Source organism: Sinocyclocheilus anshuiensis, unplaced genomic scaffold (assembly GCF_001515605.1).
Source record: "Sinocyclocheilus anshuiensis isolate Anshui unplaced genomic scaffold, SAMN03320099.WGS_v1.1 scaffold1065, whole genome shotgun sequence".
In the NCBI taxonomy this organism is placed as follows: domain Eukaryota; kingdom Metazoa; phylum Chordata; class Actinopteri; order Cypriniformes; family Cyprinidae; genus Sinocyclocheilus; species Sinocyclocheilus anshuiensis.
Genome location: NW_015555804.1, coordinates 489,863 through 506,952, shown reverse-complemented (window position 1 = coordinate 506,952; position 17,090 = coordinate 489,863). Strand labels below are relative to the sequence as shown.

Here is a 17,090-nt window from a genome sequence, read left to right as displayed (position 1 = left end):
AGTACACTCATACTTTCAATACTCTTTGATCTTTACATAAATAGAAACTGTGTACATGACACGTGAGGGTGAATCTCACAAAGAAATGTAAAAGTCATATTTTACCCTTATATAATAATAATAAAAAATAATAATTTGCATAAAGAAAATTATGCTGTTTTTAGGACTTTTAGGATTTTTTTCTATTGTTGCATTATTTTAACGATAATTAAACACATTTTAGTCTAATTCTGTTTTCTCTTTACTGTAATACAGTAATAAAAATCATGCTGTTGGGACAAAAATCAGCATAAATAAAATGAACTACTACAAATACTATATCATGGGTGAGACATGGTTTGAGAGATTCACCCATAAAGAGCTGTACGGGTAGGCCTATGTCTTGTGTAAGGATCTCTTTCTTATTCTCTGGTCTCAACTCTCCCATCCATAAAGGCACCTTTCCAGAGGAGGTCAACAATTGAATTAAATTGATTTAGTCCCACTTGAGCTATAGAATTAAAAAAAAAAACGAACACAAATGTAAACTAAAAAATTTTTCATTTATAGAAGTTATAGAATAAAATGAGACGACTGAGTAAAATTTTGTTCAGTAATTATGAATTATGCAGTTTTTTTTCTCAGGCTTCATTACTTAGAAGTATTACTCAAATCATCACTCTAGTTATAATGCAGTTTGTTGAGGAGAACACTGGACTTGTGATTTTCACCTGGTGGGCAATGAAACAGACAAAACAAGAATGAAGAACCTGCAGCCATATCATACAGACTTTAACTTGGACCAGTAAGCACCCGGAACACCCTAGCAACCACATAGCAATGCTCTGCCAACCCCTTATAACACCCTAGCATCTTTTGCAGGAATGTAGTTTTACATTATCCCTTGAGTCTCATATGTTTTCAAACTTAATACATATTCCTCACTTTCATCCTTCTGTCTTTGCAGAAATCAGGATGGTGTATCCCTCATCTCAGGTACACAGCAGAACACCACCATTACCTTCACTGCCCAGCCTGGCCCCAACGTGCCTGCCCCGTCACCGTGCCGACAGGCCGAGAGCCTGCCTCCCCACCACCACACCCCGAGCCCTATCCTGTCCCCGCCGGACTCTGGCCTCAGCTGTGCCTCTTCCCTTCCGACCTCAGCCACTTCCCCCACCATGACGGACGTATTTGGTCTGCCCACACCACCCCTCAGCCTGGGCACGGGGCGTAGCCGCTCCCCTTCCCCGCTCACCCTTATCCAGGCTGCATCGAACAAGCCCTTTGCCACCAAACCCATCCTTATGTGGAGCAAACAGGATGTGGCCGACTGGCTTGAGAGCCTGAACCTGGGCGAGCACAGGGATGCCTTTATGGACAATGATATCGAGGGCAGCCACTTGCCCAACCTGCAAAAGGAGGATCTGATCGACTTGGGCGTGACTCGTGTGGGTCACAGAATGAACATCGAGCGAGCGCTGAAAGTCCTCTTGGACAGATGAGACTGGGCAGATGTCCTCACCAGGACTCCGCGTATCTTGTTCATAAGCTTCTTTTTCCCTCTTCCCTTATTTCAGTTCACTAATTTGAACACTTTGTTGTCCTATCATGCTTTCGGTGGATTTTAGGAACTCTCACATCCTGAAGAAACTCGAGCGTTCAAAATATCCGCGTAAGCACAAGCGGTTCCCTGTGTTTCTGTTCCAAGAGCTCCGGCACCAGAGAGGACATTGAAGCCAACACACTGTATGGAAACTACAAACATGAGCTGACTATCCTTTGGCTTTTAAGGACTTTGGCCTCCTTCGAATGCACTGAAACCAGCAGAGCTGGGGATCCATTTTCTATCTTTGCTAAGACAATTCTACAGAGAATATTTCTTCAGGAATAAAGGGAACCTTTGTCTATGTATCAGCTGCCTATGAAATAAATATCTTGCTTTTTTTTCCCTCCTACTCCTTTGACCAAGAGGTACATGAATCTCGGAGATGTGATCAGCGGGCATTTAGATGTCCCTCAGTTCATTCCCTGACAGTCCTAGAAGGGCCGTGGTCACTTGAAAACACAGAGGTCAAATCTCCCTACATGTGAACAAACGTAACCGTAGCAAGCAAAAGGTCTCTCCACCATTTTGAATCTTCAAGTCTCGTAATACGCTAACATTGGATGTTTGTCTGAATGATCAACAATTCTCTTGGGTCTCTTTGAATTGTGGTTTACTATTAGGTGTCTTCCATACGGTAAGGAGGTCTACGGCATTCCCACCAACATTTTATTTGTACGTTTAGTCAACACTAGTTTTGCGCTGTTGCTCAGCGTTGCTAGTCAGTATTAACTTCCAGCAGGTTTGATTTGGAATAATGGGTCTTCACAGGAACACATAAGATCTGAAATATTGAGGTTTAGTTTCATGGGTGAATGGAAAATAATTGAAGTAGAAACTGACAATTCTGCTTTGTCAAATTTGACAGCTTTGTGTTGAACGCTGACACAATCACTCTGAAAGGGCCAGTATGTATTTGTCTTTTGCTTTAAAAATGTGAATTCCTCATTTAATAATTTATTTTTATGTACTGTATTTATTTTTTGTAATTATAATTCGCTAAATCATTTGATTGTTGGGTGGTAAAAAGGAACGTCTACAGGAAAACCTCCTTAATCTATACATATCAATGTCGTCAATTGTAACTAACACAGGACTTCATATTTGTAAATTGTTGAGTATTTATTTTGATTTAAATTTTATTTGGACTTTTTTGTTTTGTTTTTTTGCAACTAAACCTGCAACTGTCTACAACAAATTTTTAAGCGAGATCACAAAGTGTAAACTTTCATTTTCCTGTTTAATCAAAAATCAAAGTGCTTCTACTTGTCCTTTTCATTTTATGTCCTGCAATCCTTTTGCTTTGCTCAACAACTGGAAGAAATTATAATTTTGCTGACTCACTACGTTATTAATTTAAACATGTAACTACAATGTGTGCCTATCCTTGTTACAGTTTGACGCACCACAACATATCTAGGTCATCTGAAGTTTAGTTGTGATCTTCTCATTGTTAGACACATTTCTCAGAGATTTATCAATTTCATCATACTATGTGATAAAATCCCACAGGTATGAAATCGGACTAGATATAATATTCATATTTGTGATTAAAACCTCACAGAGACACGAAGCAACAGCCAGCATTATACATTTCACCTTCAGTATTAAATTCAAAGCACTGTGGGTAACGTCAGAACTGAGGGAAAGGTGATAAATGAAATAGAGAATGGCTGTGAATGAAATTAAGTTATGGCCGTTTAAAGTATGCAGTGACGAGATTCAGAAATAAATTATATATATGTTTGCTTATCTCTCAACCTTAGAGGAGTTAGAGTTATCATCTCTATATATATTATTTTAGGAAACAGCACAGTATTTTAAAGATTTATAGAAATATTTATGAAATTTTTATGACATTTAACTCTGATATGTGGTGTGCCAAAAATCTATGTGGTATCAGTTAAGAAGCAATACACAAATTTAAAGAACACTGTTTGGTCTTTCTTTGCCAGTATTCCACAGTACAGTATATAATATTATGAAATTTACATACACATTGGTCTCAGTGAATTAGAAGATATGAAAAATAATGAGATAATGGCTGTCACCTGCTTCTTTTAGATTATGTAATTAAAGAAAGAAGTTAAAACGTAGATTTGTGTGGTGTGTATACTTGAAAAACAAAACGAGCGCATATTTTAGGCCACTTTTGATGCGGTCACATTTAGTGGGCGAAATGCAGTCATGTCAATAGCTGTCAGCCGCGTTTACTTACAAGTGTGAGTCTCGAAATATCCCGTCCACACAGCAGCTTACAACAGAGGCTCGAATACTGTCTGTAGGAACGTGTAACTTAAGTCAATATTTGTGAATATCACCTAGTTACAATGACTAAAGTTAATATATGAGATGACGACATTTGACACGACAAAACTTAAGTTGAGGCCTGTTTTTATACAGTCTATGGTTGAGGCGCAGCACCTGACCTGACCACTAAACTGGCGGGAGCAGCTCAGATGGAGGACGGTGATTGGATCTAAACCTTCACGCGTCACACAACTGAGCTCTAGTGATGGGAAGTTCGGATAATTTTACCGACTCGGACCTTTGAGTCTCGTTCAGCAAAATTAACTTATCTTTTTTCGAGTCATTTCGTTCATTTTAGCAAAATATAATTAAATGATGAACGAACGACTCGGAAAAACCCGAAGACTCGAACCAGGTGAACTACTTGACTAATTCCAGTACAGAACGTATAGGATGTTGCGCATGCGCGACTGAACGAATCACCCCGAGACGACTCGTTCTTCCCGAGCATACTAACTAACTACTAATACACTGCTTAAAGCATAATTGTTGAGAATGTGTAGTATTACTAGTTTACTAGTTATTAAAAAAACGTTCAATAAGTGTTCAATAATTCAATGTATTTAAAATGCAGTTATTTATATTTTATTATATTACGCATATTATTTTACAAACAAATCTAAATTAACATATATAAAAGTTTTTTGCGGAGATTTGATGTTGTGACAATTTTGCATCTTGATTACGCAGTGACGTCATCGCACAAGGACGTCATAACGTAATTTAGCAACTTTTAGCAACAAATCGACCTTCCTTTAGCAACTTTCTCTGAAAATTAGTTGGCAACACTGCCCAACACTACTGAGCTCATATATCTGTATCTCTCAGAGTTACCGAAACTACACATGAAAACATGCTCAGTACGGTTTCGTTCGCACAGCAGGTGTGGGATTCACCAAAAGTCCTGAAAATGTACAAACTGACCAAAATGTGCGTGAACGCATTGATTACTAAAATATAGTACTGACAACCGTATTCTGCTGCTGCGTTAACGTGGCCTTTACTGGAATGTGTGAGAACAGCCGCATCGCTACATAACTGACGATATACTTTTATGCCCACTACATTTCGCTGAAATATCGCTAATGTGACCGCACTTTTACACCATACGATAACTGCAAACTGACACTTTATTTTTCTGGAAAATGAGTGGTAGCACTGAATCGTTGTGTACGCAGAATTCGATTTTGAAACCCCATTTTATATGAAGACACGCAGAAGTTTCCAGTAGGTCCTGACTTAGAGCTGGACTACGAGTTCTGTTTCTTCTTCATAGTTGTCTCTCACGCACTTCTTGTGAGGAATGCATTCACTTGATCTATGTTGCTGTAATTTTGTGCTTAACTAGAATTCATGATTAAAATCAAAGAGAGAAGTTTTTGTGATTGCACCTTCCGCCAAATCCCTCGATACTTCTGTATTTGAAACAACCAAAATTTACGGGACGAATAAACATGATTGCAACAATCTGTTCTCGTACTCACGTAGCTCTTGTTCCTTCCATGTGTTTTGTTCACAGTTTGTCTCGGGGCGGTTTTCTGGAAACGTGTTACATCCATTTCAGGGCTTGTTTGGCTTGAAATAAAATGTTGCCATTATCGGCATGCTGTTCAATGCTGTGTCATGACCATACACGCTGTCTCTTCATGTTTCAATCATGTATTCATCAACAGAATAGCCTCTTGATATATTTTTCACACAAACCCTGCCCTCTGGTGTTCATTGTTTTTTTTTTCTTTTCTCGACATTGTGCAACTCGTGTAATGAAACAACAGTATGTTTGTGTTTATTATTCATAGAATTCTCCACCATAATACAGTTTCATGCAAAAACATAACAGCTGAAAAAATATATTTTCCTAAATGTGTGATCCAAAAAGCAGTATTTGAACAGTTTAGTTAATGGTGAGCACATCACTTTGAATTTCATGGCTGAGCTGTGTCTGCAGATCGCTCAGTTTCTTCTTAAGTACAGCGAAAGCTGACATGACAATGGTCTCAGGCCGAAGTGAACCACAGGACTCCACGTTGTAATAGAACCTGGATGAAAAAAACGTAATGTAATCATGTATTTGTATTGACATGTCCTTTTTTTTTTATTAACCCTCTATTGCATGGTGTTCTTCACCTTGCAAGCACATAATGTATAACATGACAATTAAATGGTTAATAATAGATAATTTTAAATAAAACCACAGGTTTCACAAGTTCACAGAAAACCTGGATATATGAGGAAAACTTTAAAAATGTGATTTACAAATCTCATATTCTATTTGTGTAGTAAATATACATTTTTCAGTTCTAAAGTGTGTTTTTAAGTGGATAAGTGCAACAGGGTTATTTATTAAGACAACAATTCCCATGCATAAATGCTTATGTATGTATGGGTTTAAACTTCCTTACCTTTCTGGCTTGCCGTTAGGATCATATGGAGCTTGAACTCCATCCTCTTCAATTTCTGAATACTCACTTTTAGGCCTGACGATTGAGCAAAGGTACATGATTATACATAACATTTTTTGACAAGTAAAAAGCTAAATTAATATATGAAGATTACATAAATACATAAATTAGAATAAAAATATAACCATAATTAATACAAGTAGTTTTTTCTGTGTACCTGATTACAAATAATACTTATTTAATGTGTTTAATGTGATCAAAACAAACCAAACGAATCATACCATTCCTGTGGAATTGGGTACACCGTGTGTCTCAGTGCATTGTCTGGGTCGTACTCAAATGCCACCCCTGCAGTGGGATTCCATTTGGCATGCTCCTTGCCAAAACCCTTTTTAGCGTATGCTCTGAGACGCAGCTCCTGACCCTTCCTGAGCTTCACCAATAGGATGTCTGTGCGAAATCCCCAAATCATCAACACTGATATATCTGAGTGATTATTCCGAAAATCAGAGAGGAATTTGACCCACCATCCTGCTCTACATAGTCATTGGGATCGTTGTCTCGACTTCTGGATGTTACCTGAAGAACAAGATACATCACTTCAGAAAAAGCAAAGTGTGTATGTGTGAGTTTGTGAGGAGAATACACGTACAGGGATGACTCGGGGGTTATTGGACAGGAGATCTCGTGAGGTCACGTGTCGTGTCTGGTCTTCTGCACATCTTACATCCAGCGTGAGCTCAACCGAACACTCTGGGCAGAAATCATCACATGTGCAGTCCTAATAGGAAACCAAAGAAAGCAAAATGTTATGTTTCAGTTCCCTACATTTAATGAGATGAGTCATATTCATAAGTTCTTCTAAAAACAGAAACCCTGGCAGGGTGTTTAATACACTTACTCGTGAGTACTGCATCTTGTCAACAATGTCATCACTCGTGAGTGGAATTAACCCTAAAAAAAAGAGGAGCATGATAACAGCACTTAGCACAATAAGAAGAGTGAAATGAAAGATTTGGAAAGATTTTGTACATACGCACCCACTCTGTGTGCAATAAATTCATCATGGAGCACAGAGGAGTTGGCATCAATCTGAACCCAATCGATAGCTGGCAAACAAGCACATTACATCAGATTAACAGATTTAAAAGACAAAGTGCATAATTAAATCAAGCAAACACATAATTAAATCAACTTTTTGTCGTGTTGTTGTATAAAACACACATATTTCTGGCAGCAGCCAGAAGACTTTCTTAAGATTCGGTAAGATTCTTACCGATGGTTGGAACTTCTGACATGAATACACGTCGAATTGAGTTTGCCACCCTGAAACAAATAATATTTTTTATTTGAAATATATATATATATATATATATATATATTTATCCTCCTGAGACCCAGCTATGGAGTTTTTGCCTCCAAAGTTAGTTATAAAAAAATCCTGAAACCTAAAAATTGATTGGTGATTTAAAAAACAATTCCCTTTGTTTTTGCCTTTTCATGTCTATTCTTGTCATTTTATTTTTAGAAAAACTGAGTCCTGGTGTCCTCTACAGAGGACATAGCATAACATAAATGTTATTTTACCATTTATTTCTTATGCTCTAAACAATGTAATGACATGAAAAAATAGTAAATTCACAAAGCTTTTTATTTCTGGTTCTCAGGAGGTTAAACATACTTACATACTCACACACACATAGTAAAAATAGGGCCTGAAACACTTTTTTAAAATCCATAAAATTTTGATCATTAGCCTCATCAGGTCAAACTAAATATTTTTATCAACTAAATGTCTAAACACAGTTTAAAACTAGTTTTCAGTGTAATTTTATAATAATAACATTATTTATATATAAATATTATGTATCACATTACAATTCTAATAGTTACATATTTAAATTATATGTAAAATGTTTTTATAGTTTTAGTTAATATTTAATGCGTGTGTGTGTGTGTAATTTCTGTATAAATACACACGCACTCTTTATATATATATATATATATATATATATACACATACACATATACATAGAATGACAAATTGACAATATTTAAATGTTTATGAAATATATATGTATCATATTAAATTTCAAACATTAAGTTGTTATTTTGTTAAAAAGTAAAAAAAAAAAAAAAGGGCTATAGCAGTACCATGGTAAAGTGATGGCATCAGTTCAGTAATACCACGGTACGTTACTATACACAGCATGGCTCTTACCAGATGCATATAAGTTAAGTTACCACATTATTTGCGTTACTCCGACGAAATTTAAAAACATATTTTTGTTAGTGACAAAATAAACATGCATTTCAATGTCATTAATATAACACACTTGCTTTAATTAAACGCTAAATGATCGTTGGATCACTCACGCGAGATCCGTGTTCTCGATCACAAACTTCACATTCTCGTCCGTCAGCTCCGTGATTTTCACTGTGGGCTGGTTGGCATACGGCATAGCGAAATTAGGCTCAAGATTAAGACGCTAATAAATAAAATAAATGTATGTGCGGTCTGTTGTTCGTAAGCTCCAGCATCGAGCGCCTCTCCAGCACAATAACAAACGACAGAAGCTCATTGGTCACTAGCTGCCCTCATTCCGTTAGCATCCGGTTCACTGTAGTACCATTTCCGGTTAAAAATAAAGGTCCTCGGAAATCTTGAGAAATCTTCTTGCGTCAAACTAGATTAAACGTCATATTTTGAGGGTCTTTTTAAGGACTTGTAACGAAATGCATTGTTACCGCTCACTAATTCATTATGGTATTATCTCAAAATAGCATGTTCACTAAGTTATGGGTACTACTGTAAACCGTAATATTTATTAATGAGATATATTATAATATTTAATATGAGAATTCACTCTGCAACAACAAAAATAACAGACCAAGACACTTCAGTAAATAGGCTACCCTTTATTTCTTTGAATGAGGGACTCGCCAGTGAGTCTGACACAAACTGTATGAACACAGGACTCTCGAATACAATTTACATTTATATTCTTTCTTTTTACAAATGCAGAGAAATGCCGGAAAAGAAAACGGGCTCCTTCTCTGCATCTATCGTAACACAAACACTTTCATTGTGATCATTTCAAATTGTTTAGTTGGTTTAGAGCGGGTGATTGAGGTATTAGACATTAATGCAGCGTGGCCGAGGGGTCACTCAGCGAGTAAAAGATGTGAAAAAATGAAGGCAGGAGCATCAGAAGTAACTCATCGTCTCTGGTTCATCCCTGTTAGGTTCTTCAGCTGAGTGAGAAGAGAGCTTACTATTATAATTAAATAACAAAATAATAAATGAATACATTTTTAAACATTTTAACATTGGTTTCAGTGATTTTTTTAATGTTCTAAAATGAAACGTCAAAATATTTAATTTAAAACATTAAATAAGTATTTCCTAAATTAAAAGGGAAAATTATTAATTGAAAATATTATTATTCTTAATTTATTATATGATATTTGTTTTATATTATATTAATGCATATTTTATCATTATTCAAATCTATAATAATTATTCATATTTATAATGAATTAAAATTATATAAAATACAAATTAAGTATTTGCTAGACTTAAACATGTGTGAACAACTTTTTTCATATAATCACTGAAATACAGACCATTCATAATAGGTGACTTGGTATTAGTTACTAGGTACTAGCTGAAAATTTTATAATTTTAGCCTGGTTACCGTAATTGCGGCTCCCATGAGTCCTTGAACCACGGCTTCTCCTGTGGCTTGCACCTAGAACAAACATTATCCAGTATATTAGTAATAATAAAATCTGGTTATTATATATCAGGAGGAAAAAAACACAAAAATGTATTTTTTGTATGCCTCTCATTAGCTATGGAAAGCAAGACCGCTTTAACCTGTTTAGCTGTGTTCGCCATGTTAACTACATCCTTTATACGATTATCGAGGAAGGCCCATGTCTCTTCGAAGTCAGGAGACGAGTCCTGCACCATCACCAGCTCTGTGGTGTTATAGATCCCTGTCAGTGCCGCCCGCCTTGTGTACCAGTTGACCTAAGAAACACGCAGAAGAAATACAGGTGGATGAGCAGACCAAAGCATAGAAGAAGGTAGTGTGAAAGCACGCACGTGATGGAGATTTACCGCTGATTGCAGAACCGGATTTCTGACAAGATGCGCATTAAATATCGCATGCGATTTATCGTGCAGCCCTAGTAGCAAGTGGGATCAAAGAAGCCACTCACGTCCGTCGAGCGATCGCCTGCGTAGTACCAGATGTCATCCACCATCGTGGACAGGTGTTTCAGGCTGTCGGGGATGTTGTGGGGCAGTAGCAGGATGCTCATGGCCTGCAAAGCCAGAAGAGACACAACACTGAGGGCATCCATCATTTCTTATAAATTATTGCTTATTAAAGATGGAAAATCTGAAGTTCTGAGAGGGGAGTTCGCATGAGGCAGAGCATACCTGAGGCCATGTGTCAATATAAGGAATCAACATCCGCAGTCTCACCTCCACTGCATCTCTCAGAAACTCAGCTGTTTTCTTTGATCTAATGCATAAAAAAAAATCCATGTAGGTTTTAAATATAACAACAAAATGTATTATTTATCCACAATATATTAATGCATTATTATTATTTGTCCAATAATATAACATAATATAATCAATATTAATCCCTCTAATGTTAATTACAACAACAAAACAAGTGAACTCACTTTTTAAACCAGTGATACTATCATTTATCCAAAATTATCAGAAAAAAACCACAAAAAAAAAAAAAAAAAAAAAAAACTGAGCTCAGTTATAAACCAGTGATATTATCATGTATCCAAAATAATCATAAACAAATCCACAATAATATAATTTAATCATTTATAAAATTATAATATTAATCCAACTCATAACAATCCGTCATTTTAATTACAAGTGAACTCAGTTTTTAAACAAGTGATATTGTCATTTATCCAATATATATATATATAAAATAAATCCACAAATTATATTATATTATATTATATTATATTACCCAAGCGACTTAAGACTGGTTTTGTGGTCCAGGGTCACATTTATATTATATTATATTATAACCCTGCAACAGCAGGTGGTCCAGACAAAGGTCAAAGGGATGACCCTTTCATCCATTGCAAGAGAAGTTGGTCTAATCAAATCTGGGATTTCTCGAATATCGCAGGTTTAGAATTACACTATTTCATTCAAGTCCCCCCAAAAAGGCTGGTCATCCACGTAAGACAAATGCACAAGAAAACAGGATAATGCAGAGACTCTCGATGGGGAATTGGTTCAACACTACAGCTGGAATTGCTCGCCAGGATCTGTCTCGGCATGTTTAAGAGAAGACGGACTGAAAGCACACTCTGCAGTGATCAAGCCTCTCATCAGCAGAAAGAGTGAAAAGGCTAGACTCACCTTTGCTGAGAAGCATTTTGTGTGGACAGAACTGGTCCAAAGTTCACTTCAGTTGATGAGAGCAAGTTTAATTTATTTGGGTCTAATGGGAAACATTATGTTCAACGTCAAACTGGGGAAAGACTGAAGCCCAAGTGCATAAAGAAGTCAGTGAAAGGTGGAAGAGGAAGTGTCATGGTTTGGGGGATGTTTTCTGCAGCTGGAGTTGGGTCTCTTATAGAACTACATGACAGAGTGAATGCAAGTGTTCATCAGAACCTCCTTCAGCAACATGCAGTTCCGTCCCTGCAAGCATCTCCCAATCAGTCTGTAATTTTCTTGTAAGACAATGCTCCCGTCACACTGCAAAACGGATAAAGCAGTTCCTTGATGCCAAGAACATTGAAATAATGAAATGGCCGGCCCAGAGTCCTGATTTAAACCCGATTGAAAATCTCTAGAAAATCCTTGGCGACAAAGTTATGGCTAAGAAACCCACCACAGTTACCAAACTATGGAAGAGAGTGGAAGAAGAGTGGACCAAGATCACACCAGCACAGTGTGAGAAACTAGTGATGTCCTGCGGCCGCAGATGTGCTGAAGTCCTTCAAATCAAGGGCCTCTAAACTTATAGGTGCACTGTTCGCACTTGTTTCTCAAGTATATCAGCATATTAAATAATTCATAATATTAAACTCACTCTGCCTGTCCAAGCTGGACCTGGTTATTTTGCTCTGCGAGTGTCTCAGCAAGTTGAGCATTACACTGCGCGACGAAATGCAGGGCCAAGTCTCCAGCTCCATTGTTGAACATCCCAGTGGAAGCTGATGACAGGCCAAGAGTCTGAATCACAGAGCATATTATTACAGTTATACTGTCTAATACGATATTTACATTTAATACTTATATAACTGTTTTAAGAAACAAACCTCTGCTCCAGCTGCGATGGCCTCCACAGTCCAGCCGTGCTGTGGAACGAACTCTAGAGCTGCGGTCAGGATGCGAGCTTGGAGCTGTTCTTCTGTCTCATAGTCTTCACCGTGTTCACCACTCTGATCTTGAAAACTTGACATACGAAATGGACAAGGTTAGATTAAATGACTGCAAGGTTGATGAATTTAAAGGGATAGTTCACCCAAAAATGAAAATCACCCCATGACTTGCTCACCCTCAGGCCATCCTATGTGTATATGAATTTATTCTTTCAGACGAATATAATCGGAGTTATATAAAAAAATGTCCTGGCTATTCCAAGCTTTATAATGGCAGTGAAGGTGGTCGAGATTTTGAAGCCCAAAAAAGTGCATCTATCCATCATAAAAAGTACTCCACAAGGCTGTGGGGGGTTAATAAAGGCCATCTGAAATTAAGCGATGTGTTTGTGTAAGAAAAATATCCATATTTAAAATTTTATAAACCGTAATCTCTAGCTTCCACTATCTGTAGTACGCGCGTTCACGAGAGTAGCATAAGCTTTGGTGAGAAGTGACGAATGCGGAAGCACAGAGGAGAGAGCAAAACACCGGTCACAAATTAAAAGTACAAAATGTAAAGGAAAATGTTGGAAGTAGGGCTGACAAGCTACGCAATATAGCATTCAAAATCGCAGGCGATTCATTGCCGATTATGAACGCGATTTTGCGTAGCTTGTCAGTGATCTACGGCTCTGTGTAGTAAATGCCGCTCCATCTGAACGCACGTGCTGGAGATTTACTACTAATCACAGAACCGGCTTTACTGAGGAGATGCGCATGAAAATCGCATTCGATAATTTGCACAGCCCTAGTAGGAAGATTTCGATATAAGCCAAGAGGAGACTGGTTTTCCTTTGCTGTAAACAAAACTTGGTTCTCGAGAGACTAGCATATTCTCACCTGAGCTTTTATTTTATTTTTTTTATTATAACTCCGATTGAATTCGTCTGAAAGAAGAAAGTCATATACACTTAGGATGGCTTGAGGGTGAGTAAATCATGGGGTAATTTTCAGTTTTTGGTGAACTATCCATTTAACTCTTGTATTTATTTAATCAGATCTGGAGAATTGGGGCTCGAACCTGGTGTTTGGCTGGGCATCTTCTGAAGATTCTCCATGTGCTGAAGAGGATGAGCTTTCTCCAGCTGTGTCAACCTCGTGGTAGGATGGAGGTGGCACAGATGTGTCACTTTTAGAGTCATTGGCCAGTCGTAACAGGGCGGCACGATGGAATCCACGTCTCACATTGCTGCACTGGGGACTGAGTGTGCCTTGAACTGCAACTGTAATGGTGCATTCAACATAATCACCATGCAACAAAACGCTCCATAATTAGATCATAAAACATGTTCTGTAGTAATAAAAGCATTGCAATGCAACAATAAAAAGTTTTGCACAATGAGCCTTTGCTTTTTTACTTCTCATATAATGGGTCAGACTCAATGGAGTGATAGTGAAACAATCACAAACAAAGAGTTAATTGGAAATTTAGCATGCATTTATTCCCTACTTTGCAAAGGACAGAATCTCCGCTTTAAACACAAAGCTAAGCTTTCTGCAGAGCAACTGTATTCAACCAGCACGTTTCAAGTTAACCATTACTTCAATATGCCATCAGGCTGAACCACACAATCTTCAAATGTTATGGAGTGTAATGTATGAAGGTAAAATGACGTCAAAAAGATTTGCATCTTTTGACCGTCTTTTGGCCAAAAAAACGTGCCAAAAGTGTAAGCGCGGAAAAATGGAAGTCAGAAGCATGCAGATCATATTTATTTTGCTTTAGCATGAAGCTGCAGTTTCACAATACATGAATTACACTTACGAATAACAGTAAAATGCTGCAAATATTTTTTTCTTGCGCTTGAAACGCGATTTACACCTTTACAAAGCTTCTCTTGCGCATGCAAATTTAATTTACGCTTACAGTCTTATGTACATTCCACAAATATTACCCTGCGTATGCAAATCTTTTTGACGTCATTTTACCTTCATATAATGTGCACTTTCTGTTTGCAAGCGCAATCCTGCCCTTCATGCCTTCATTCTCTAGTCGCCCAGCTGATTTACATTTGCCATACTTGGAAGCAGGCAGAACTATTTACAAGATACGAAAGCCTTCGGCAGGTGTCACGTGTGACTACTGTTTGTCAACTTTTTAAACACAAATACTGTGGACTGAAATGCTAACGCCAGACGCCCTCTCACGTTCCCGCGCTTACCGCTGCCGAGACCCCGCAAGACCCTTCCAGCTCTCAGTCCTCTAATCAGCGCCGCCATATCCCAAGTAACCACAGGCGGTAACGATGCAATACACAGCGTAGCAAATGTTGTCAGCCAATGAAAATCATTGTTACTCTAGGAAAATCTCACTGTGTTTATATCGCACTGTCGTCATTTGTATACTATGCACAATAATTTAAATGTACTCATTTAAATGCATTATAATCTTATATAAATTATATATCCGCCTCAGCAATCTTTGAGAATGTATTACATAAAACGCCTTGTTAGGTCACCACAAACAGAGGCAATTGGCAAATTGTAATCAGCGCGGAGAAAAGTATCATGTACCACGTGACTACTGTACGCGCTACTGTAACGGCGATCTGGGTAGCTGAATAATGACACTATTAAATTAGATTTTTTTTTGTAAATTGATAATAGACATTAAAGACTTTAAATATGAACACCGGTTTTTAATGCCTATTGTACTAACCAATCAGAGAAAGCTGATGGCCATTCTATGCTTTTATTCTAGAAACAGCAAATAATGTCATCTTTCAGCGCGACGCCTAAACGCGCTCGTCAGCAGCACCTGGACTGGAGTTGCATGGGAGTCTGTGGCTAAAACACAAGTTATATGTTTCACAAAAGGGAAAAATGTTCCAACGGTTAAGTTGAAGTTGTACAAACAGGAGCTTGAGCAAGTCTCAGTAGTTAAATATCTCGGTGTTTGGATGGAATCTAGATTGACATTTGCAATGCACATTAAAAAACTGATTAAGAAATGTAAAACAGGAGTAAATATCTTACGATGTCTATCTGGGGTAGAATGGGGAGCTTGTAGATTGTCATTGAAAATAATTTATTGTACATTAATCAGACCAAGTTTAGATTATGGAAGTATTATTTACGGATTTGCATCTAAAACCACACTCAAAAAGATTGAAACTATACAGAATCAAGCTCTTAGAATATGTTGTGGTGCGTTCAAAACATCTCCCATTGCAGCCACGCAGGTAGAATTTGGGGAAGCTCCTTTATTCCTTCGTAGGTATAAATTAAGAATTAATTATTGGGTTAATCTAAAAGGACATAAAGAGAGTCATCCAGTAAAGGGTGTGATTGAAGAATGCTGGGAGCATGGAAACAAAAATATTAAAAGCTTTGGATGGATTGCTAAAAGGGAAGCACAAGTTGTTGGTATTGCAGACTGTGATGTTAGCCCTACTGTGATACTGTAAAGTATACCACCGTGGATTTTTCCTATGCCAATAGTCGATTTTCAAATACAAATAAAAATTAAGAATGAGAAAGAAACCCCTAAGAACATTATTGCACAGCAGTATTTAGATCAGACTTATCCATCGTGGTTACATATATATACTGATGGTTCTAAAGACCCTATCTCTGGCAGAACAGCTGCTGCAGTATTTATTCCACAGTTTCAAACTAGTATTAAGAAAAGAATAACTGATCATGTATCCGTGTATACAGCAGAATTAATTGCCATGGTGGTAGCACTCCAGTGGGTAGAGGATGTAAAACCAAGGTTAGTAGTAATATGTTCTGACTCTTATGCAGCAATATTGAGCCTTGCAAGTGGAGTAAAAACATCAAGGCAAGACATTATTTATGAGATTCTTGCAAGTTTATTAAGAATAAGTAATATAAGCTTAATAACATTTTTGTGGGTTCCCGCTCATGTGGGAGTGGAGGCTAATGAAGTGGTTGATAAGCTTGCTAAGCAAGCTCTTATACACTCAGAAATAGATATTCAAGTGACCCTTAGCAAAAATGAGGTTAAAGGGAAAATTAAAGAATTCATAAACAAAAAATGGCAAGAAGTATGGAACTGTGAAAGCAAGGGCAGACAAATGTATAATATTCAGCAGCAAGTAGAAAATGGAAGAAGTATTTTTAGGAATAGGAAAGAAGATACAATTATTTCTCGCATCCGAATAGGGCATACTAGATTAAATTACTCTCTGTTTAATATAGGAAAACATGAAACAGGTCAATGTATTTTTTGTAATCAGGCAGAAACAATAGAGCACGTTTTAATAAAATGTAAAAAATATGAAAAAGAAAGGTTAAAACTCATTAAGGAAGTAAGAAACATGGGTGTTGAATCATTTAATTTGTCAAACCTCTTGAAAGAGCAAGCAGAACAAGGTAAAATATATGGTGCTATTGTTAAATAC

The 17,090-nt window shown here is 37.3% G+C and overlaps 3 protein-coding genes across 3 annotated transcripts in view; 1 reads left to right on the top strand and 2 right to left on the bottom strand.

Moving 5' to 3' along the window:
- The window catches only part of LOC107674946 (SH3 and multiple ankyrin repeat domains protein 2-like), a 99,316-nt gene extending 95,234 nt beyond the window's left edge, over positions 1-4,082 (top strand). Inside the window, exon 25 of the mRNA XM_016469107.1 lies at positions 947-4,082. Within this exon, the coding sequence (XP_016324593.1) occupies positions 947-1,484 (538 nt within the window). The 3' untranslated portion in view covers positions 1,485-4,082. The remainder of the gene's footprint in view (positions 1-946) is intronic.
- Positions 4,083-5,609: 1,527 nt separating this feature from the next.
- On the bottom strand, positions 5,610-8,931 carry LOC107674973 (DNA-directed RNA polymerase II subunit RPB3-like). The gene is made up of 9 exons (XM_016469142.1): positions 8,674-8,931; positions 7,574-7,623; positions 7,338-7,406; positions 7,199-7,251; positions 6,950-7,078; positions 6,825-6,876; positions 6,579-6,747; positions 6,298-6,372; positions 5,610-5,934 (listed from the first exon to the last, which is right to left on the bottom strand). The coding sequence occupies exons 1-9, from the start codon at positions 8,757-8,759 to the stop codon at positions 5,790-5,792; spliced, it is 828 nt and encodes a 275-aa protein (XP_016324628.1). The 5' UTR covers positions 8,760-8,931; the 3' UTR covers positions 5,610-5,789.
- Positions 8,932-9,213: 282 nt separating this feature from the next.
- On the bottom strand, positions 9,214-15,145 carry LOC107674993 (ubiquinone biosynthesis protein COQ9-B, mitochondrial-like). Its single transcript, XM_016469169.1, has 9 exons — positions 14,886-15,145; positions 13,745-13,946; positions 12,619-12,754; positions 12,390-12,532; positions 10,748-10,832; positions 10,525-10,629; positions 10,178-10,333; positions 9,996-10,049; positions 9,214-9,552 (listed from the first exon to the last, which is right to left on the bottom strand). The coding sequence occupies exons 1-9, from the start codon at positions 14,941-14,943 to the stop codon at positions 9,517-9,519; spliced, it is 975 nt and encodes a 324-aa protein (XP_016324655.1). The 5' UTR covers positions 14,944-15,145; the 3' UTR covers positions 9,214-9,516.
- Positions 15,146-17,090: the final 1,945 nt, after the last annotated feature.